The sequence below is a fragment of the Excalfactoria chinensis genome, chromosome 1, assembly GCF_039878825.1.
Source record: "Excalfactoria chinensis isolate bCotChi1 chromosome 1, bCotChi1.hap2, whole genome shotgun sequence".
In the NCBI taxonomy this organism is placed as follows: Eukaryota; Metazoa; Chordata; class Aves; order Galliformes; family Phasianidae; genus Excalfactoria; species Excalfactoria chinensis.
The window spans coordinates 104398989-104422463 of record NC_092825.1 but is presented as its reverse complement, the minus strand read 5'-3'; the positions used below and the strand labels follow the sequence as shown (position 1 = coordinate 104422463).

At 39.2% G+C, this 23475-nt stretch overlaps 1 protein-coding gene across 1 annotated transcript in view; it reads right to left on the bottom strand.

Annotated features, from left to right (window-relative positions):
- The window catches only part of PDXK (pyridoxal kinase), a 40168-nt gene that overhangs the window by 8905 nt on the left and 7788 nt on the right, over window positions 1-23475 (bottom strand). The window contains exons 2-7 of the mRNA XM_072352244.1: window positions 15608-15662; window positions 9075-9179; window positions 5311-5394; window positions 3842-3888; window positions 1588-1673; window positions 742-787 (exon numbers count right to left, since the gene is read on the bottom strand). Of these exons, the coding sequence (XP_072208345.1) occupies window positions 742-787; window positions 1588-1673; window positions 3842-3888; window positions 5311-5394; window positions 9075-9179; window positions 15608-15662 (423 nt within the window). The remainder of the gene's footprint in view (window positions 1-741; window positions 788-1587; window positions 1674-3841; window positions 3889-5310; window positions 5395-9074; window positions 9180-15607; window positions 15663-23475) is intronic.

Genomic DNA, 23475 nt, shown 5'->3' with positions numbered 1-23475 from the left:
GCACTTGACTTTTCAACAAAATAAAAGGCTCAGAGATTTAAACAAACAAACAAAAAAAAAACCAACATAAAACTACATTCCTATTTTGTCCTTTATCACCATATCCTGCAACTCTTTTAAAAGTCATTCAACTTGTGTAAAAGGGTAAATCCTTACACCTCAATGCAGTATATCTGCAGCAGTGCAGTATATTTGCATCAATGTAGGATGAAGACGGCAGCTGACAGCACTTCAGATCTGCCCACCTTTCATCAGGAGTTACCTGAGGGTCATCACTCCCAATCCATTTTCTCTCCCTTGCAAACTGTGTCAATGGGAGAATGAGAAATAGCTGTACTCAGCATTGCTGCTGCACGACTAGCATGTAGACAGCAGAGGGAGCGACTGAGGCAGGTTTCTAATGATCAGAATCCCTCGGGGTTTTCACCTCAGCCAATGACAAGGAACCACATTGTCAGCAGTATGGATATGCATGTGTGCTGCTGCTTCCCTTCCTACACTGCAGAAACTCACAGTGAACATCTCACTGACACTGCACAGTCTTTATCTGTAGTTCTTTCAGGAAGTTTCTTCGTAAGTCTGACACGAGAACAGAATGTATTTTGCACACTGACAGTACAGGGCTTAACGATTGATGGAGAAAGAGACGCTAAAGTGATTTCAGGGTTAACAACAAATGGTAAACATTGCAGGTAGAACTAAAGAATAAGAACTTGCACATCCTATCCTTTATCTACTTACCTCCAAAGCATCTTTTTCTGTGTAAATCTTCCTCCCAGTGAGTAACCTGAGAATGAAACAGAAATCTTGAAAGAGCACACAAAACAGAAATCTTGAAGGAGCCCACATCTCCCAGGCAATAACAGCTTTGTTTACTCTTTGAAAAGATGAAAGCTTGGACTACAGAATACAGGCTTAAACAATTTGTTCACCACACAGTCTGCTGTACCAGACTGCAGTCTTTAGAAGTTACACGTACAGATACACAGTGCTTCTGCAGCATGACTATACCACTTCTAACCCAAATTCCGTACCCTAACATTATTTCACACAAGCCTTCTCTCTCCATCTCCCACGTAGCTGCTCTCTCCCTTTATGGAGGCAGCATCATAATGGATTATCTCCTGACCAAAGAGTTATGACTACGTAGACAGAGTGGGCATGAGGCCAAATTCTTACTTCTTATCAGATGTTGCCATGGTGGAATTTCTAAATCAAAATTTGGAAGTTTTAGTCAAACTATTTCAGTTTTTATAGTATAACGTATCATACAAGTTTTTGCAGGAATGGGTAGAACAAGAGAGAGGGAAGAGAGGTATTTTTTCAACTTGTTCTAGATATACAGGTCTCTGGAAACAGTCATGTAAAAGGAAAGACTGGAGAAAATAAAATAATGGTGTTCCTCAAATAAATCCCCCTTTTTCTTCCTGCTTTCAATATAGGACAGTAGGTTTGCAGAAGAGCACTACTTTAAAGCAACAGCTAAATGCCCAAACCCAACATATACATGCAAACAGTACCATACTGAGACAAATGAAGAGTTTATCTCTGGGTTTTCTTGACTATAGAAAGAAATCGAGTACTTACTCAGCCTCAAACTGGTTAGGAGTAATTATATCAGCAACAGGTACAACTTTGTCCCTATAGACTGGGAGGAGATCCTTAGGCACATACTGTAGGAGAAAAACACAGTATCAAATGTCATCAGCTATTTCAGATATGGGAGTGACATGCTCCTTCCCTGAACTACCATTCATGCTGACACTTAGTAATCTTAAAGCTCCCAACGTACTGTTAGGTAGCAGGAATTAAAGTGGTTGTGCATCCTGCAGCTGGTGACAGTGGGAGGTGACTGAAACCATCACTAAGCACACCTAAACTTCATTAAAAGGAATCCATGTCTAGATGAAGAGTTTTGGGGTTCCCTCTTACCAAGATGACAAAGTATAAGGAACAAAAATGGGAAACCCTTTTTCTTGTCTGTATCTCTAAAATAAACTACTTTGCTGTTGTATCAAAGGAATGGAAGTTCTTTGCTGCATCACTGCAATACATTGGTTGTACTGCACTGCAGGGCTTGGGGAAGAAGCAACATTCATGTTCTGTGTTATTCTGCCCCCTCATTTCAGTGCAACATTTCTAGAGTGTGCACACATGAATGGGAATCCAATTTGTAAACTGATCAGTGCAATTTAATTTATTGTAAATTACATATTGTAAATTACAAATACTTGTGTTACACACAAAGCTAACAAACCACTCGCATACTTTGGTGACTTCAAGTAACGAGGGCCAATACTCTCCCTTCTGCACTCCTGTTCTACATCCATCACATCTCCTTTAGCTATATGCAGCCCATTAGCAAAGGCAGGCTGATTCTGTAACTGGTGATATACACGAAGATGAAGCAAGAGCCTAAAAGACTGTAAGTCCTTCAGACTTGGAAGAAAGTTGAGAAGTATCAGCTCTTTTGGCACGCAATGGAGTTCAGCTAGGAGCTAAGCTGCAGGCCTCAGCTCACCTTCCTGCATCCTGTTGTAGCCCTATTTAACAAAATCTACATTAAAGTTCTTTTTTTCCTAGTAGCTATTCTTCATTAGCACCCCATCTTCTAACTCAGGATTAATCTTCCCTTTTGTCCATGCTTTATTTTCTCTATTAGGCACATCAACTACGTAGGGCAAGGTGTACATATAGATGCACCCAAGTGTTAGCCTCCCATTTCAGCTGTATTAGTGACAGATAAAACCTCATTATGTTACTGACCACTAGGTGATATCAGAATACACATCATCTTGAGACTGAGCTCACTCATGTTGTCTTGATGAAGTAATGATGTCACTGGACTCAGCCTTTAGACAGGAATGCAAGACTAGGTCACATCCAAATCAAGACCTCTTAAATAATCATTTTACTGCTTTTTACATCAGGAATGAGTTGGTGGGTTGTGTGCTAAATTTTCTCATCTTCTTCCATCTACCTTGTCTTCTACCCAAATGATATGGATAACTCCATGCTTATGACTTCTCCCAAGAGCTTTTCAAAGTCACTCTACAGCTAATGCAGATCTACAGCTATTATATTTCTGCCTTGTTAGAAAAAGCCTAGGACAATAAATATTGCAATAGACATAAAATGAAAGAATGAGACCACAAAATCAATGGCAAATTTATTACTAAGTGCTACTTCATGTGACTTTTCAGGAGCAGGTAAACTGTAAAAATGTACAAGGACAAAAAGAAAATCATAGAGTGTGACCAGCTAAGGCAGAAGAAAATAGAAAATATCATCACTGCTGATCTTTTCCCACATTCCACTTTTACTGAAACTATCTGCTAGTGTTGATTAAAAATGAAACATTTCTTTGTTGTAATGCAGTGGATCCAAACTTTTCTGTCACTGTAACAGCCCAATGCCTAACAGCTGTATCAACTCACATGAAATAAGTCATCTTCATTTAGGTGCAGCTGGTATGCCAATTCATATAATCACAGATCGTGAACAAGACTACCAGCCGGAACTGCTATCTTGACAGAAGATGGGAGAACTCCAGAGAGAAGTGGAGGGGATTCAGGAGGATATTTTCCTCTGCACAGGTTATGTAGTCTACCTGTTCTCTCAGCATGGAATTAAGAATAACTCCCAGGGCTATGCAGCCATTATTCTTCCCTGATACTAAACTCAAGCAAATACAGTAGTAGTACAAATGTAATTGACGCTGGGATTCAGAGCCACACTTGAGGAAAACGCCTGAGTCTTTGGTTTAAAAACTAATAAACTTTTATGCACATATATTTACACAGCAAATACTTGCTATACAAAGAAAACAGTAAGTACTAACCATGGAGCCTTCTCCATTCCATTTGTCTCCCATCACTGGATCACATACTGTAACAGAGAATAAATATAGTTTTAGAAATGGGGCCCTATTTTTACTTAAGTGCAAAAACATACTTGCCCAACATACACACAAAAAAACATTGTATTGTACACATTAAAATTATGTGTATTTAAAAAGAAATAAAAAAAAATCCAGGCCAGAGGACATAAACTCAAATTTAATGTAATAACAGTAGCACACATTTGGCATGTGTCCTGAATCTTCAGCAATGCTAACAATGTATTTTAAGTGCCTTGGTTCCAAGAAAGAATGGAAACAGCCCAGCCTTGTACATGAAAAAAGTATTAATTACATTAAGAGAGCTTTCAGCAAGATAAAAAGAGAAAAACAAATTGCAATGTATCAAATAAACGTCCAGTGAGTATCTAAGGAAGTTTCAACAAAAAACAAGTATCATTTGTTTACATTTTGAAAGCATTTTCCATACAATATGATCTCAGTATTAAATATAAGGGATCTTAGAAGTTTCACTACATTCTCTTTACCTGACCACCTTCTCACCATTCTATGCTTCTTTCTGTTCATACTCCAGTACAGCTTTTAGCTTTCGCAATAGCAATATATTGCAAGCTAAAAAACTGAAAATCAAGTTCATGGAGATTTCTTCACTACACCTTCAGAACAAGAACTGCACTTGGTTAACTTTACATCTGCCATCAGACTATGCAACATGGTGCCCTGCAAACCCTGTTAATCATTGCAAATTCCTGACGACACAGTTTGTTGATCCTGAAGATGGTTCAGTGGTCATACCCAGTTCTCCATCCCAGTAAATCCTCACTGACTTTGCTCTGTTATTGTAAATTCTTTGCTTGATTCAAGCCCATGCTGATTGAGTTCATAAGTCCTGAAACACTCAGGGAATCTCTTCTCACAGGTCTGTTGCTCTTCAAGCATTCCCAGGTAATCTTAACAAGAGGGGAGCAGAGTTAAACATGCCTCAGAGCTTAAGCTAAATTATTAAGCTTATAAGGCACATTAATATACCTGTGGGATGGAGCAAGAAACCACATCAGGGCAGTGGCGGAGAGTCTACCCTACTTTTGACTGACCTGAAAATCAAGAAGGGGCTTCAGGCATTCGTGCTCCCAGCCTATGCTTATGAATACAAACAGCAACAGTCAGCTGGGATTTCACAAAACTTCCTTTCATACAGTTACCCCTTAATACACACTTTTCTTTGGATGTTTCATAACATATGAAATACACTGAAAGTATCACAAAAATTAAATCAACTTTCAGAAATGCTGAAATGAAATTTCATTGGAGTCTGAGCTGCTCCCAGCCAGATCACAGCACAAGATGACCAACATACTGAGTAGCATTAGAATGACATTTTCATCCTAAAATATGAAAATGATGGGCAGGTGCAACAAAGAAGCAAAAAGAATTATAAATCACATCCTTACCATATACAAGGTTAGAATTTTGTTGCTTCAACTCTTGGACAATATCCACCACCATTGCAAGAAATGATGTGTCTCTTGTATATCCTTGGGGAAAAACATACAAACAAAGATACCTTTGAAGTAGATTTTCAGAAAAGTCTTTTTTTTTTTTTTTTTTTGTAAACACTTCTAATTCTTTGTGTCAACACATGACACAAAAAAAAATAAGGGGGCATTTTAAAGTATTTTATTTAGAAATAATATGTGGAAGACAAGTCAAAGTAATCTCTAGAAATACAACTTCTGAAATTCATTTGCTATATGCATCATACATTTAGTGCTCATACAACTTCAAAATGCTTGGACGTGTATGTACAAAAAGGTTTGGACTAAAGGAAAAAAAATGTCCTTCTCATCCTTCTCTTTAAAACAACAGTCTGAGCCAGCACTATTTTGTACATGGCACCTAAATCAAGTTTAGGTATGTGTTTAGGTTAAGTTCCATATACTCTTCTCATATCCTGGTTAGAAGCAGCATGGGGTGTTTTTCTTCCAACATACTAATGCAATGGAGAATGAATCTTGACCACTTCAGAGCAACAGCCAATATACCAGTAAAATTCTTAATTTTAGGCTTAGCAGCGAAATAAGTTGTAAAATGGTTTTATTACATCTCAAGGCCCTAATCACAATGGTAGCACTACAACATTCATATAGTTATTGATTTATAATACCTGTTCTCTTCACTTACATATTTGCTCATTGTGTTTATTTTATATATTACTTTATAACATATGTTAATTGGTACTTTTATTTTCACTTACTTTAGTTCATGTAATAGCATTATTCTAGCAAGGTAGTGTCTTCAAATAAATGCTGATTCCAGTAAAATGTATTTTTAGAGATTTTTTTTTAAGTTGTAAAATTGTTCAAATTCTTACATACTGAGGAGAAACAGAAGAAACCTCCATGTTTTGGGGGGAAGTGCTTTGTCCATATTAACGATAATCAGAAAAAAAAAATAAAGACAAGGAAAGATTTTATTTTGAAGTGGGCTCTCATGGTAGACCAGCATAACAAGAAACAAAGTTAACAGTGGCACTTCAAAAGCACTAGAGAATCTGCGTTTATTTGGCACCTTGAATGCTTTCCTGCAAATGAAACAAATAGATGAAGGTCCACAAGTAAGTGACAATCACAAAAGCTAATGAAGTGTCATTTTATAGAACCAGACTGAAGAGAATCATTTCCATTTCAGCTAAAATATCTACAATAATCAGACATGCAGCTACAGTCAAATACTATCTGCTGATCTGCTGACAAATTAACTTAAGTGTTTGATAAATCATTTCCAGGTCAGAAGTAGCAAGTTATGACTGTGCAACACAGTGAATTACTGTCTCTGAAGAGAAAAATCTTTTGACCCTGGATGAAGAAAGACAGATTTTTATGTTCAGCTACAAATCAACTCAACACTAAAAGAGATTAAGATCATAGGAAGTGAGTGCCATTTTCACCCACTTCCCATTGTCTATACTGAAATACACTGAACAAGACTTTTAAACAAGTTTCTACAAACAACAGACCTATCTATCTATACACCTATACCCACAAGTCATATTTTAAAAGGCATCATAATAGTTTTTCTTCAAAATGTCTTCTATTGTTAAGTGAAGATTTCTGATCTATTGCATCCATTTTTGCCACTAGAAGACACTAAAAGAAAAGGAGTTGGGGCAGCTTTCAGGAGTGGAAAGTAAAATAAAAAAGGAACACCTCAGCAAAGAGAATACTCAAACACTGTTTGTTGCCTACTAACATTTCCTGAAAACTCCTGCAATACAATTGGCTCTTCTGGGAAATGTGCTCTGTGTATCTTCTATCAAGGAAAGAGGCATTGGAGCAGGTCCAAAGAAGGGCAGCAAGGCTTGGATGGGCTTGGAGAACATGCCCTACGAGGAGAGACTAAGGAACTGGGGCTATTTAGTCTGGGGAAAAGGAGGCTGAGTGGAGACCTCATTGCTCTCTTCCAATGTTTGAAAGGTGCTTACAGCGAGAGCGGCACTGGTCTCTTCTCACTGGTGACAGAATGAGGGAAAATGGCCTCAAGTTGCACCAGTGTAAGTTTAGGTTGGATATCAGGAAACACTTCTTTACAGAAAGGGTTACTAAGCTCCGGAATAGGCTCCCCAGGGAGGTGGTTGAGCCACCATCCCTGAATGTGTGTAAAATCCATTTGGGTGTGGTGCTCAGGGACATGGTTTAGCAGAGTGTTGTTAGAGTTAGGGTAGCTTGGTTAGGTTGTGGTTGGACCTGATGACCTCGAAGGTCTTTTCTAATCTGAGTGAGTCTATGATTTCATGATAAAAAGGTTGTTCTTTTATTTTTCAATCTTAATTAACCCATTTATGCTGAAATTTATTAACTTTAACTCAGTCTATTTTCTATTTAGTCTCCTTTAATTTGGAAAGATTTATTGAAATGGAAGGAAAAGTAGCTTTTCAGATATACTATATATTTCAATCCAGAATGGTGGCTTGGGGGTTAAATCCATTCAGTTAAAGTCTGCAGTTTTCTCTGTGTACAAAGAAAGCACCTTCCTACATGAGGAAGCTGTGAAGTTAATTAAATCAGGCAATTTAATTCTATTTACCTTTAAAAAGTGGCTGCTCACTTCAATAAAAAATGATACTGTAATCTAAACCAGATGCATACCTCCCACTGAGGTGAAACCCCGTCAGTACTCTAAAGAAACAGGAATTGGATGAGAAGCAGTTTGTAATTAAAAACACTCTTATAATGTCTCTTTTTATAAAGCATTACACACAAAGTTCTCTTTGCAATATTTATGAACACTTTCCACATAGTGGTGCATAAAATTACATCCCGCAGAACTGCATCTACTTGGAGAAAATGAAAGGACCTACAAGAATAAAATATCAAGAAATACAACAGACTAGAATACAAAATCTGTATCGAAAGCACAACCTTTCAAAAATCAGGTAGACAAAACATGGACATATAACCACATATAAGTTATGCTATTGTACAGCAGAGAGCTACTAATGAGAATTTAGTAGAAAGTGTCTTCAGAATGAACTTAAAAATAATATTCTGACATTCCTCCTTTTTTTTTTTCTTTTTTGTAGTTAATATTTTGTGAGGGACTATGTCTGTACACAACTGTCCTGTACAAATTTGTAAACTATACAAGAGGATCAATTAACCCATTTTCAACAACAGCCTTCAGATTGGAAAAGACTGCTTCAAACTAAATAGCATAAGCAGCTATGACTACAATATACAACTGAAATTGCAGGAGGAGTCTGAGGAGAAACACGGGAGTTCTTGGTTTGGAGTAAGGAGCAATAAGTGTAGGAACTGTTGAGTCACAGCCTGAACCACTGATTGAGCACCACGGGAAAGGACCAGGTCAGCCCTGGGAGCACAGGTGAAGGCAATTCAGCTGTGTGACCCGAAGGGGTGGAGTCTGGCTGCACCTCTCCTAGACCCTTTTTAAGGGCTGGCTGCCACCAGGGAAGAATTTCTTTTTGGGGATTGCTTCTTGGTGGAGAGTTCCCTTATGAACATGGAATCTTCTGATATGGATAAGCAAACTTCTTTCCTTATAGTACCTTTCTATCGTGCCAATCTTTCTGTCATTATGCTTCTGGTGAAACACCTTTTCCCATCGCACTGATCTGTTCATTCAATTGCTACACCTGATACTATCTCTGTGTTCATTTACATTTCATGTGAACTCCAGAAAAACAAGTTATTTTTACCTGTGAGTACATAATCATACTGGTTGACTTTGTTCAGTTTAAGTCCTTCATACAGTTCATGAAGTTCATCAGAATTTAACACCTGACCCTTCCAGTGGGCATAACCTGCAAAAGAAAAGCCAGGTAATTTTACAAAAGCAAGATTTCCTAATCAGGATCATAAAGTTCAAACACTTGAAGAGACAGTATCAGACATCAGCAGCAGAAGGCCTTTCTTTCTCTAATGCACTATTACTGAATGAATACTGTTGTCAGCAGAACTGTTCCATTCTCACTATGGGGAGGCTAGCAGTGGAATCTATTTTTGTTATTACATATTAGTATAAAAAAAACCTAAAGGCAGCAGGATGACCTTTAATTACTAGCCATGAACTCTACGCTATGCAGAGCCCAGATTTCTCCCAGAAGAAAACGGGCATATATCTGAAGACCTCTTTGCAGGTATGCAGCACTTTCACACTTGTGTAGCTTTCATTGGCACCTACATACACTGCATACGGTGACCACAGCAGAATTATGTCATGGAACATTCTTTAAACACGTGCATTCCAAAAACAGGACAATTCTCATGTTGAGGGTGCTGGAGGAGGCAAAAGAGTATTAGAAAGACACCAAAAACCAGACAAATAATATCCACATCCTTGAATGATCCCTAGGAACTATAAGCAAGCATTTTTGGCTGTGAAGTGAAAAAGAGAATGCTTCCAATCTTCATTAAGCTCAGGGTTTGTTAAAAAGCTTGTGTTTTTATTAAGTGAGATTACAAAAAGTGAAATGTTACACTAGTACCTTATTCCACACCACCCCTGTGAAGAGACAAAGGTATTTTGTCTTTAATTCCTGCTCTTGAATTTGGAAAATTCTGTGATGAAAACTCTTGGCTTTGACTGTCACTCTAAACTGTGTTATTAAAGTAATTGCCAAAAGGTGCCCAGAGATTAGGATAAACACATTTTTCAGTTTCCCTTCTTACAAATGCAAAAACACTCACAGCAGGGTGAGCAGATGGATCATTTTGTTCTCCTCATCTCAAGAAAGCCTGGTCCCTAAACCATGACACTGTGCCAGCTGGCAAAGGGACTGACTGCACCAGCACTAGGATTTTCTCCATAGCAAACGGTTTTTAAAAGTCTTTGCAAAGAAATGGACTAAGAAGGAGGTTCCCACATGTTAGGACAGTTGTTCCACACCAGCAAACAGATATTGAAAGTGGCAACATCTCACACCTGGGCATTCCTCTAGCTCCAAGTATAAGAGGAACCTTGGCTACAGCTGCCTCAAGCACTTGGCTTACTCAGCATTTATACAACTGCTTGTTCTACCACATCACAGTTTCAGAGAAAAATAACCTACCCTCTCCTTTTTCCCCCAGACTATATTTCTATTAGTACTCCAAAGCCAGTTTGGACAGGAATGCAATGCAGACATTTGTGTTCCACTGTATCCAGACTTCACCAGAGAAGCTCAGCTCATTCCTCCAAACACGGTAATTCACCAGGCGTGTAAAGAGAATGCCCTCCTCTAGGGAAGAACTCAGGGAAGTGAAGCCACAGCTCCTTAGAAGATAATAGGCAATGCCTTCACTGGATCTGCACGGAAATAGAATTTCACTGGGAGCTGAACTCTGTCTGAGTGAGAAGAAATCAAATCAGTGCTGATGGTGACATGGAAACCACCCTGAGCCCTTTCCCCAGGGTATCTTCATATAACGTGACAAATTAAGTGCATAATCCCATGACCCTGACTTTTTCTTTCCTACTCTCCAGCCAAAAAGCTGCTTCTGTAGAGACAGAAGAAAAAGGCAGTTACTGTTGTTTAAAAAGGACCCTGGGATCCCAGGAAGATGAAGGGAACTGTAATGAAACTGTAAGAGCATGGGTAAGCACTAGTAAGAATCCAGGTAGATATCAGCAGGTCAAAAATACAGCATGCAACTGCAAATAGCAAGGAATGACAAAAGCAAGCCTAAACGTGTAAAGGCTTTATGGAAAATCACCAGAATTAAGGACAGTAAAGAGGAACCACTGTATTTCTTGTCTGGACACGAATACTTGTCAAGCAGTCAGTGGAGCTGAAGGTGCAGAGTTGCACTGCATGCCTTGCAACAAGAACTAAAGGAAAATCAGCATCCTAGAAATGTTACTCCCATACCTATGCCACTAAATATGGATGCTGGGAAACAGGAAGAGAAAAAAAATTAAGTCTTCTTTTTACTGCCACTTACTAAATCCTCTCCCTCTGCAATCACATCAGAGTGGCACTTAGTAATACAAAAGCTCAGTCTCACAGAATCTGGCTATCTGCACACACTGTACAAAAATCACAGCCAAGAAAACTTAATGAGTTCCAAGCATGTACTTGGAAAAAAAAAAGACTCGGTCCCATTTGGAAATTCCAATGGTGGCTAGGCACAGTACAAAACATTAATAAATATATCCCACATCTTGGATGTTAGTTTCAGATTTTGGCTTGTGCCTTCCAAAAAGGAAGAAAGATGGATTTTTCTTCTTTTAGTTACAAAACCATACAATAATTCCACTCATTGCCTATGAGAGCAGAGGAATGCTGCCAGTCACGACATTGCTTCCCAAAGCTGCATTTAGCTCACGCTGACTGCATTTGTCTCCTGGATTAATAAAAAAATTTAAACACATAGTTGAACATAAACTATACAACATCTGCAAACCCTTCTACTTATCTGTATTATAGCCTTTTATTGCAGTTAAATGTTATATGTATGTTTTCTAAGTAGTCAAGGGAATAAAAGCCATGTGAGATATGATGCTTCTTGCCTCTCATCTCTCTAAAATGATGAACCTGTTCACTAGTCTTCTGGGAAATTCTTCGTTCACCAAAACACCCAAGAAGAATTTATGTATTTTTCTTTCTAACCTTCCTCTGCTGGCACATTTTTCTTTCCCTTGGAATACATCTATAAGCTTCTCAATTACTTCCAAGAATGAAAAGAAAAAGAATAAAAATCCCAGACATATCAGAACAACAACAAAAAAGTCACCATTTAAGCACAGCAAGGCATGTAAGATAACTTTGTTTCCAATGAGAAAAATTCTGTTCTGAGGTTTGAGCTTCCTCTGTTTGCTCTCTGGAATAATGTTCCAAGTATCCAGTTCTGGGCTCCCCAGTTCAAAAAAGACAGACATCTAGAAGTCCATTGGAGGGCTACAGAGATGATAAAGGGCCTAGATCATCTCCTGTATGAGGGAAAGCTGAGTTACCTGGGTCTGTTCAGCCTGGGGAGAAGATGACTTAGAGGGGGATCTGATAAATGTTTATAAATATCTGAAGGGAGGTGGGAGGCAAAGGGATGAGGCCAGGCTCTTCCTGGTGGAATGTAGCAATAGGACAAGGAGTAATGGCCTAAACTAGAACATAGGGAGTTCCATAGTAACATACAGAAAAACTTGTTAACAGTAAGGGTAGGATGGAGCACTGGAACAGGCCGTCCAGAGAGGTTGTGGAGTCTCCTTCTCTGGAGATATTCAGGACTCATCTGGATTCCTACCTGTGTGACCTATTGTAGGGTACCTGCTTTAACAGGGGGCTGGACTTGATGATATCTTGACGTCCCTGTGATTCCATGATTCTATGATACTTGTCAATAAGCAAGTATTTTAAATGAGGAAAAGGAAGAAAGATCGGGTGCTTAAAGCATGTGATGGACAAGCAGTCTGGGCTCAGCTGTGCAAAAAACTCATACACAAATGCAGTTCTAATTTCTCCACTGGACAGAACTGGAGGATTATTTACAGCTGCTCAGTGGAGGAGTAAAATATTGCCACTGTTAGGCACAAGTGGGGATTATTTCTTTTTGTCCCACACTCTGTAGTTGTGAATGACTTTATATAGGTGGCAGACTGTGAAGAATCACATCGACAAGAAATAATTACAATTTCTCATGTATCAGAACTACCAGTCAACCCAGCTGCCCACACACACCCACTAAGTAGAAGTCAAAAGTGCTTTGTTTTAGAAAGGAAAAAAAACATGCAACACCAAAGCCAGACTATTTTTTCTGGGACAGCTTCAAAGGCAGAATTTGGAGGTCAAAGCAAACACACTGCATGCTTACCATTCACTTGCCAATTAAAAACAAAACCATAAATCACTGAAAAATTAAAAGCGTGCCCCCAAAAATACTGGTAGTCAAAGTAAGACAAGACTAGATCTTTAATTTTGCACCTTAGACAAGTAGATGCTTTTGCACACGATAAAGTAATAAGGAACTAAAAGCCCCAAAATGCTGTAGGTTGCATGACAGATTCTTTTATTTCCACACGAAGCACGATGGCATTCAAGAGTGAGTCACTCTAATCATAGCGTAACATTGCCTCACGGAGCAACATGACACTGTTCTCCAGGGGGGCTGATTTAAAACACGTTTTCCAAATCTCAGGATTATCAGAGACTAAAGAAAGCTGATTTCTCTGGGTAGGAGACAGCAGAAATAGGTCTGTGGTATCTTAATCATTTCTTAAAAGAATAATGGTTCACTAAAGAAAGTCTGTTAGTCATGAATTCCCCCTGGGTTTTGTCTTTTACTGACAAGATTAAGTTTAAAGTTGGAGATGTGGAAGAAAATTCACTGTGTTAAACTGCCACATCACATACTTTGTTACCTGTACCAAGCCAACCATGTCACATTCTTTTTGTCTTCGCAGCTAGCCTCTGAAGCAGAAGTTTAATATTGACTGCAGCAAGGTTTCTAATAAGATACTGTTCTCATAGGAAAATCAACAGCTTCCTTCCCAGTTCACCCAGCACATGATCCCTGTGTACTGTGGCACTGCTCCAGACACAAGCCACAGCCCAATACTGCACTTCACGTTCACTAATCCCACCAGTATCACAGACCTCACGTACATTAACTCGTGTGCTGTTATGCACAAATGAACTGCACAAGGACACTGCTCCATATTCTCTCTTGAAGGGGAAGTTCTATTCCTCCTGGCTTTGCAAAACTAGGTTTAGAATCTATATGTCTACCTGTGTGACCTATAGTAGGGTACCTGCTTTAGCAGGGGGTTGGACTTGGTCTCATGAGGTCCCTCTTGACCCCTGTGATTCTGTGATGAGTTCCAACTATTTTAAAGAACTGCAATCTCAGAAACATTCTGTTTCAAGAATCTGACCTTTCTATTGGTAACGTAATTTGCCTACCTTCAGATACATTCAGTTTGTGGTCTAATAAAAGCTCTTTAGAACTCTTTGAACACCATATAAAATTGATTTATTCTTAACACTGAAAACCCAGAAGTGACGAGACAAACACCAATCCATTCTGAGCATCTCGTCATTATTTCAGATGCAAAAAATTGCTTAATTTCTGGAAGACTGTAACATTTTACCCAGGCATTAAAAATAAAGCGAGCGAACAAAAATCACTAATTTCCAAACTAAATACATTAAAGTCACATCAAAACCTCTGTTAAAACATAAACACACCTTTGTACTCTACCAAAGGTTACAAGCAGCATAACAGCTTTTTGCCTGAGCCAAGAGAGATCCTACAGTCCTTGTTTAATTATTACTTCTTTTGTGCTTTTTCTCTGCTGCCACTTAAGCTTTTAAATGATAGGAACATCTCATAGACTTCCAAAAGCTGCCTGAAGCTGAACACGCTGGTTTGCTCTCTATTCAACAAATTAAGCAGGTGATTAATAAAGATGTACCTCTGAAATACTAATAAACTATTTAAGTATTTTTCTCTCTCTCTTTTTTTTCCCTCCTGTCAGAAACCATTCTTGCTCTTTCCTGAAACACTGAAGTCAAAATTAGTCCTTTGATATTTCCCAGAGTATATGTCTCAAACAACTTGCCAACACCATTACAGTAGATGTAACTCTACTGAGTCAGAAACAACAACTTGGAGCACATTCAAGGGTGAAAGGTAGTACTAAAAATGTTTCCAAAAATAGTGTCCTCTAGCAATGAGAATGTTAGGAAGTCTGAAAGTATGATCTGAATATACGATATTTTGTTCATATTGAGGCCTTGAACCCAAATAAAAATATACCTAAATGTATTAACATTCTCATTCCCTCCTATTCTCACCTCCAGAATGCAATTTCAGGATAACTGCTTGCCTTCTAGGTGAGCATACACACAGAAGAAACATGTTTAGCTCACACATTTGGGGTTGGCAATGTGATTATGAGTGTCATAGGGCCATACCATAGAGAAAACAGCAGAGAAGACTCCCTCATTCACAGGACTGCTTGTGCAGATGGCCATACTCTAGTTATTTCAGTCTCAGTAGATTACTGCCTGATAAAACTAACTCTCGTTCTGAAGTAGCAGGACAGAACATCCCCATGTCATATCATGTACCAATCCCAAATCCATGGATTTTTGATAGACTCAAAAATTACAATTATGTCCAGTATCCTGAAAACAGGAGTGAAACCATAAAACAGAATTCCTATCGACAGTTACTCGCTGAGCTGAGACACACATTATTGAGTACAGCTCAATCCCTGAGGGGCAGCGTCTTAAGATGCACATAAATTTTTTACCTGTGTGGTTTGAAAACTGGACAGAGTTCACTGTGTCAACTTCAAATCCCAGAACCTGCAAGAAAACATAGGAGTATTTCTTTTACTGATACAGCTTTGTCAGTGTTACCAATACCACAAAATACAGGGCAGCATTCCTATTTCCTAGTACATACTTCAAAATCTTTTAGTGCTGTCTCAAAGTCAAAGCTGAATCAACATACATGCAACATAAATAAACAATGCAGTAATTTGGTACACAAGAGGTTATGGAAAAAGACCGACACTGGCAACAACATCAGCAAAACAGAGCTCTGAATCCTCAGGCAAGAGTTCATCTAGGGATAAGGACAGAGAAGTTTTCCCAATCAGCAGCAGTTGTGGTAGCTCTGAGGAAAGCCTTGGCTAGTCTTCCTTGCTAAGAAAAGCAGTCTGAATTTCCAGGTGCTAACGGAATGCAAAATACAGAGGGAGGATGCTGTTTGCATTTCGGAAAGCCAATCTTTCTAAAAGGAGGATTGAAGAATCAACAGATCTACATGATGAGACACACTTGGATTTTACAAACAGTCTCTTTACAGGCTAGTGCTAAGAGAATAGAAAGAAATCCTGGATAATTAATTTGGGGAACAATTAGGCAATCAGTGGGAACAAGCTTTCAAAAAGACAAGCTAAAAATAAGGCATGTACCAAACCCATCTGCCACCTTGCATTACCAGCAAGTCGAATTCTGAAGTAATTGCTAGTGCAATTAACAAATGTATTCCTGTTGCTCAAAAAGAGACAAAAATCATGAAAAAGAAGAGTACCAAATCAGGAGAAAACTAATGAGGATTATTAACCTGACAGTACCTGTTTAATGGAGATAGGGACTACTCCCTAGGAAGCCATTTTTAGACACTGTTATCTGTAGCGAGAGACATTCTAATGCAGCAGTGACATAACAGTCTGACATTCCGTATTTGCTTGCACAGCCTACTTGCTCTGAGTAAGAATTCTCCTCAAAAGAAGAGCTGCTATATACAGCTCGGTGAGTCATACCAGGAGATAATAGTAATGATGCAGTCCTGTTTATGATCCATTTTCAGGCAATTTGCTGAGAAGAGGGAGAAGGCTTTTTGCCAGTCACGTTTTTTTTTCACTCCGCAGCACGTTTCTCCCTTTTCATCACAAAGGCAACTCCTTCACATGCATTAAAAATCTCTGGGTGGAGATTTCCTCAGTGCTTGTACTTTCTTCCTCACAGAAAGCCATTAAGTAACAACCTTTTCTTTCAAACCCTGGACCATTATACAGAGAGAGAGGTACGTGCTGCCATGTAGAGTTCTTTTTGCCTGCAGGCACTGCATTTCTGGCACACTACAGCTCAGAGTATAGGCAGGTCTTCACACAGTAAGTGCCCTATTCCAACATTTAATCAAGGTATCTGTTCATTCTTAACTAAACAACTAAGTAATCTTGCATAAACGATGGGCAGAGCAGTGGGTTGTCTTGGCGTGATCAAGTAAAAACTCTTCTCTGCTTCTGTTCTTCTCCAGTTCCTTATTTCCTCTTGGTGGATTTATTTTCAAGTATAGAGAAATTAACAGTATGTGAACACGGCAGTACTGTTAGGACCTTAACCCTGGTTTCTGCACATGCTCTTCAAAGACATGAATGAGAGAACTGCCTCTACAAATGTCATCCCGTTTTCAATTCTCCCTGTAAAGAACAGGCCTAATAAATTCTAATAGCCTTCCATCATCTTGGCAATAACTACAAATTAATCCATTCCCATGCAATACTTACATCACACATCTCCAACTACTTAACATCTGCACTTTAGAACAGATTTACTAAGATTTATGGGGGAACTGAAACTAGATGATCTTTAAGGTCCCCTCCAGCCTACAATTCACTAACCCATAGGTTGGATGGCAAATAACTTTAAAGGCAGATCCACACAGTAGTTCTGTCAGCGTTCAGTGTTCAGTCAGCAGAGAACAAACTCAAGCTGGTAATGGTTTATCATGGTTCAGTGAAGAGTGCAGTTGTCTCTATGCTTGGCTTGACAAATACAACAGAAGCCACGCGTGCCACTTGGCCACTTTGGCCATCAGAGTTACAAATGCCTTTACTGAGATACTGACTCTTTCAACTCATACCCAGTGACACATCATGTTTCCACTGCTTCCTGATTTCTTTTTTTTTTGAGTAAAAAGTTGACCTCCCTCTTGTTTTAAAGCTCCCTTCAACTAACGGAAGGCTGCAATGAGGCCTCCCCAGAGCTCTCAACTCCCCAGGATGAACAAGCCCGGCTCACTAAACCTGTCTTTGTAGGAGAGGTTCTCCAGCCCTCCAATTACCCTCATGGTCCTAACGCAGATGACAGCAGATACTTCCCAAGTGTAGTGTCCAGGCTGCAGTTGCCAGAGACACATATCTTTATCCCTTTTTTTCAGACAATCTGGTCTCTTGCAGGCCCTCCAGCAGCGATCACTTCCTCTTTCCACCCCCTCCTCCTGCCGTCAGTCTGCATAAATATCATTTGCCCACAGAGCTGCAAATCCTGAGCGAACCTAAACCCAAAGCCTGTTTGGGTAAGGATGATAAGCGCACTCCAAGGGAAAAAGATAACTGACTTCATCTCAGACTAAGCACAAGTCAAATAGTGTTCTTCTTAAGACCGCAACTAACGTTTCCTCTATCATGTCATACATAAGTCTCAGAAGAAAATGGCAATTCCAGCAGCTTTTAAGTATCTTCACCAAAGGGGGCAGAACTGTTTCTAAAAATGAATCACAAAACACCAAAAACAGGATTTGGAAGGCATGGCTGGCAGATCCACATGACAGATTTCAGGAAAATATCTGGAAGATTAACTCAAAATACACACACTGGAGTAGAATGTATTAGAAGAAACAGTTGCCATGAAACGCATACTCCAACATTACGCCTGGGATCAAATGAGGCTGAGCTCTTTCTCATTATCTTTTGGATGTGCCAACGTTTATGCATTTCTTGTTGAGTTAGGAGTTACAGCTTTGTTTAAATTGTACCTCCTGCCCTCCTTTCCCTGTCAGAAAACATTTCAGTCACATACACACTAAAACATGCCAGTCTTCCACTGCCGGGAACTAGTAACCAACCAAGACCATGAGAAATGAAAGACTACAAATCCACGTTCTTCCAAGAGGTCAAAGTTGTGACTGTCGTGTAAGGGGGAACTGTCAAAACAAGAAGAGAAGGAAAACTATGTTATAGAAAATGATGACTTTAACAATAGAGAAAGACTCGGAAGCAAATGCAGCATCTTAAATTCTGCTTTAACGACTGCTAAAGTTTATTTTCTATTTGTATTATCCACGTTATGTACTGATGGTCTAAAGACAAATAAAAGCAACCATTTTAAGCTCCTATTTGCTATATGATTGTTACTACCGCTTGAGACAGAAAACTATTAGCTTCCAAAATTAGCTTTGCCACAGAGTAAAGACTAATTTAAATTCTCATTTAATAATTTTATTTACTCTGAGAAATGCTTTTAAGAAATGCAAAAGCTGTTAATGTAGCTGACTCTACATACAATTTGATTTGCAACATTACAGGCCTTATAAGAAAAAAGGTAGGAAAAAAAAAAGAGAAATCTGCACAACCTCTGAAGCGTGCAAAAGGAAACCGGTCATGTGATTTACTTCTACACTGATTGCTTCCTTGGGTACTAAACATAGGAAAAATAGCAAAACAAATTACTCCCAATGTATTCCATGGACATATTGAGAGAACAAGAGCTCTACAGGTGGCTGAGAGAGAGGCTGTAGAACTGCTGTCCTTGGAGGACTACAAGACCCAAGAGGACAAGCACTGACCAACACATGAAAAGCCTTACCCATTGTGCTGCTTTGGCTATAAGGATAAAAACCAGTGTCACTGTATGTTTATACTACTAACTATGCTGGCTTTGTCAGTAAAGACACTGTGTCCTTTGTTGTTCAATGAGCAACTGACCAATTAAACTTGAATGCTTTAATTAGTACTTAATTTAGGCAATTTTAGAGAATAATGACCTAGTTCTGCTAGGTTGAAATTCAATTAAAAATATCTTTCTACTCTGCAATATCATCTGTACATATTGCCCTCCTTGGCCAATAGAGGCATCTCATTCTAAGGTTTGAAACTAAAACCACAAAGCAGTACTGCAGCTCATATGAAAGGAAAAATCCAGAATAAGCAATAGGCTTATAAGAAAGAAATGCAGTGTGAAGGAAGAAAAAAAAAAAAGATTATATAAGATTATGTAAACATGATTCTTCTTGACAAATGTTCACAGGTTGTCACCCATATTTCACGAAGCAAAACAGAAACCTCCATCCACTGTCTTCAGTTGCCTCAAAGCTCTTGATTTTGGACCAAATAAGCTTTATCATACTAGAACATAGCAAAACCAATTAATCCAAGTGATCCCATAAACCACAAATTTAGAGAAAAATATCTAAATCAGAGCTGTAAATGAAGCTCACATTCATACAAACAGGAACGTAAAGCATCTTATTTCTTTTACGCACAATTAAGAGTTTCACATTCAGATTGGAGCTTGAAATGCACCACGGGTGAAATTTTCACTACGCAGACTGTTTGCTCACATCTCTAAAAGATGAGTTTATTTCCCAGGGGTATGCAGTTTAACAAGCAAGTGGCACTGGCTAAGAAGAAAGCAGAAGATTATGTTAATTAGGAGAATTCTATGGTTCTATGGATTCTGCTAACTAGATTACGTCAACCAGATTCTCAAAGAGAACCTCTCAGACTCCATTTTTGAAAGGAGGATTTGACTTGAATGCATCCAGTTCTCCTCATATGAAATGCAGCATTATTATATAATACTTAATTCCCTTGTACTTCAGCACTTCTGCTTAACAAGATATTCAGTTTATAAGTGAACCTCATGTAAAAAAAGGGCGACTGTTTCAATGAACATTTAAATGATGAACCACCAAAGCAAGTACCCTATCATTTGTGCCAATGGATGGCAACAGACTAATGAGTTAGACCCAAGCAGAGAAAAACAGAATAACAGAAAAAGGTTTAACACAGACTAGACAACCAAATCAAACCCATCCAGACAGGGCCTAAAAAAAGTAGCTGGTGAATTAAGTGAGGAATTCCTACTAATGGATCATGCTACTAATTTATCTTCCTGTAGTGGGCAAGATCACAGAACCATAGTGGGAGCTATTGGTGAACGGTTGGACTCGATGAGCTTGTAGGTCTTTTCCAACCTTGGTGATTCTATGATTCTATAGAATGGTTTGGGTTGGAAGGGACATTTTAGCTCATCTAGTTCTACATGCAGGTCCATTATCAGAACCAGTCATTAATTTTAGCTGCTTTCCAACCTGATGACTAAAAGACTGGGATGCCTAGGAATGACTTACTAAGTCATGAAACCTGGTCAGATCACACTGCCTTCACTTAGAAGTGATGGGGAGGCAATTTTATTGCACGTTAGCAAGCAGTCTGACCCACCATACTTCACAAAAATCCACTGCCTCAACTTAGAGTGATTGGCTCTGCAGATAAAACATTCTTGTGGAGAGGCTGAAAAGCAAGGAACCATGACAGAAGCTGAGATGTGGTTTTAAACCAGTTCTAAAAGAGTGCTGTGTGTTCAGACATTTTTGTGTATGTGCTCTTCCTCCTGGTCCAAACAAAATGCTTGTACTATTGGAGGTTTTCCCAGCTAGCTGGGCCTCTTGTCCAGACAGGCAAGTTGTAAAGCAAAACAAGATCATCACAATCTAACCTCTAAATCATTTTATACTTCCGAACTCTTTCTAACCACTGTGCTGCCTTCTAGAGACGTGGAAGACATATGGAGGACTCGATCTATTTTCATGCTATCTTAAACACAGCAGTACTACAGATTTCAGTGACAGAAGTTGCAAAAAATAAATGCTGCTCCAAACACTGAACATTTCCCCCCTTAAAGCACTAGGGGATGAGCATAATACTCATCCCACTCATATGAAACAGTATTATCTGCCAACAGTGAATAAGAAATGGCACCATCACTTTACAAACCTGTCTGCATCACTTGACCTCAGATGTGATAAGCCAAGACTCTGCTCCTCCCACACTAAGAACATAGCTTGGAACAAGGCCCCGGTCCTTTCTGTGCTACCAAAGAGCAGCCTCAAACACGCTGCACTGCACATCCTCCATCTGTGTGCTGCAATGTCTGTACAGGGCTGTATCATACCCATTTCTTTTTTCAGATATATTAAAACTGAGTTTAACTTAAAGTCATTAATGGCATTAATATTAATGCCACAGTTAAAATTATCCTGTCCAACAGGCTAACCGAGTTGGTTGTGTTGTTCTTCCTTTTCTGTCTGCTAAGCAATGGTGGTACTGCTTTGCAGCAAGAAAGACTCTGCATCAGGACACAATACACTATGAAGTACCCAACATCTAACAAGGGTTCTTATACACAGGCAGAAGCTTATGTAGCTTCATGATGAGGCAAGCCCAACTCACTGCCAACAGGCCACATGCAGCCCAGCCCAGCCCACCCCAACCTGCACTGTGGTTGCCCCCTGCCCTCATGGTGGCAGTGCAACAGTGACAGGGGGTCATCATGGCTGGTACAGATATTTATGAGCACGGCATGCAGGAAGGCTCTTGTTCATTGATGACAAAAAAAGGCATAGAGCAAATCATGGAATCATAGAATTTCTCAAGTTGGAAAAGACCTTAAGGATCATCGAGTCCAACCACAACCTAACCATACTACCCTAACTAACAGCCCTCTGCTAAATCATGTCCCTGAGCACCACATCCGAACGGTTTTTAAACACATCCACAGTGGTGACTGATAAAAATATTGTTTTGTAGCTGAAAATTTCCTCCATCAGAATTACTGTGCTCTTTGTATCAGTTGTATTTTTTATGGAGATAAACAGGAGGCATTACTTTTGGTGCCACCTACATACATGCAGCCCAAGGCAATCTCTCTTCACTCAGTGCAGCCCAGGAAAGTCAAAAGGTTGGACAGTCGTGTACAAGCTTTCAGAAATTTGTCTTCTATGGCCATCACTGTCATTTCAGGGAACATCACTTCTTGGAACACAAATATAGCTTAAAAGGCTGAATTTCTGTAATCAAACTAACTCAGGGCTGGAGAAAGAGGAAGGTTTTTCCAGTTGTGGCTTGCATCTCTCGCTGGCTGTGCGCCAGCTCTTTCATTTAATTGCTCTCCTTACATTTGCTACAGGATCACAAACCATACATTGTACCGGATAGAGAAAATCAGAACACAAGTTCAGTTTGGGAAAAGGAACCTGGAGAAAAGAAAAGGCAACCAGCAAAGCAGGCACAATAGCTGGCGTGGGCTGATAAAACTGAACTAAAATCACTGTTGACTAACCCAATCTTCTGTCTTCGAGCTTACCAAGTAGATAACAAGAACCCTGTAGGTATAACAGAGCTGTATTTTAGTATAGCATTTGACAAGGCGCTGCAAAGACAAATCATTAAGACGCTAGAGGTATTTTGCCATGAGAAAAATACAAAAGCACATAAATGGCTTAGAAACAGAGGTGCTGGAGGTAATTGCTGATGATTCATTAATGCAGAGTCGGGTACCAAACAGGCCACTTCAGATTCTAGAGTTAGAAAAAGATCATTAAATAACAGACAATTTATTAAAAAAGGTACAGCAGATGACTTTGAGAAAAAGATATTTAATGAAGGCAGGCATCAGAGACACAGGAAAGGCTGTAACAGATACAATAAATGGTGTTTGGATAGTTCCTGATACTTACTAAAAAAGAGATGACTTGAAAAAACATACAAAATACACAACACAAAGCCTACCAACACAAAAATCATGAACACAAAAACCTCTGACA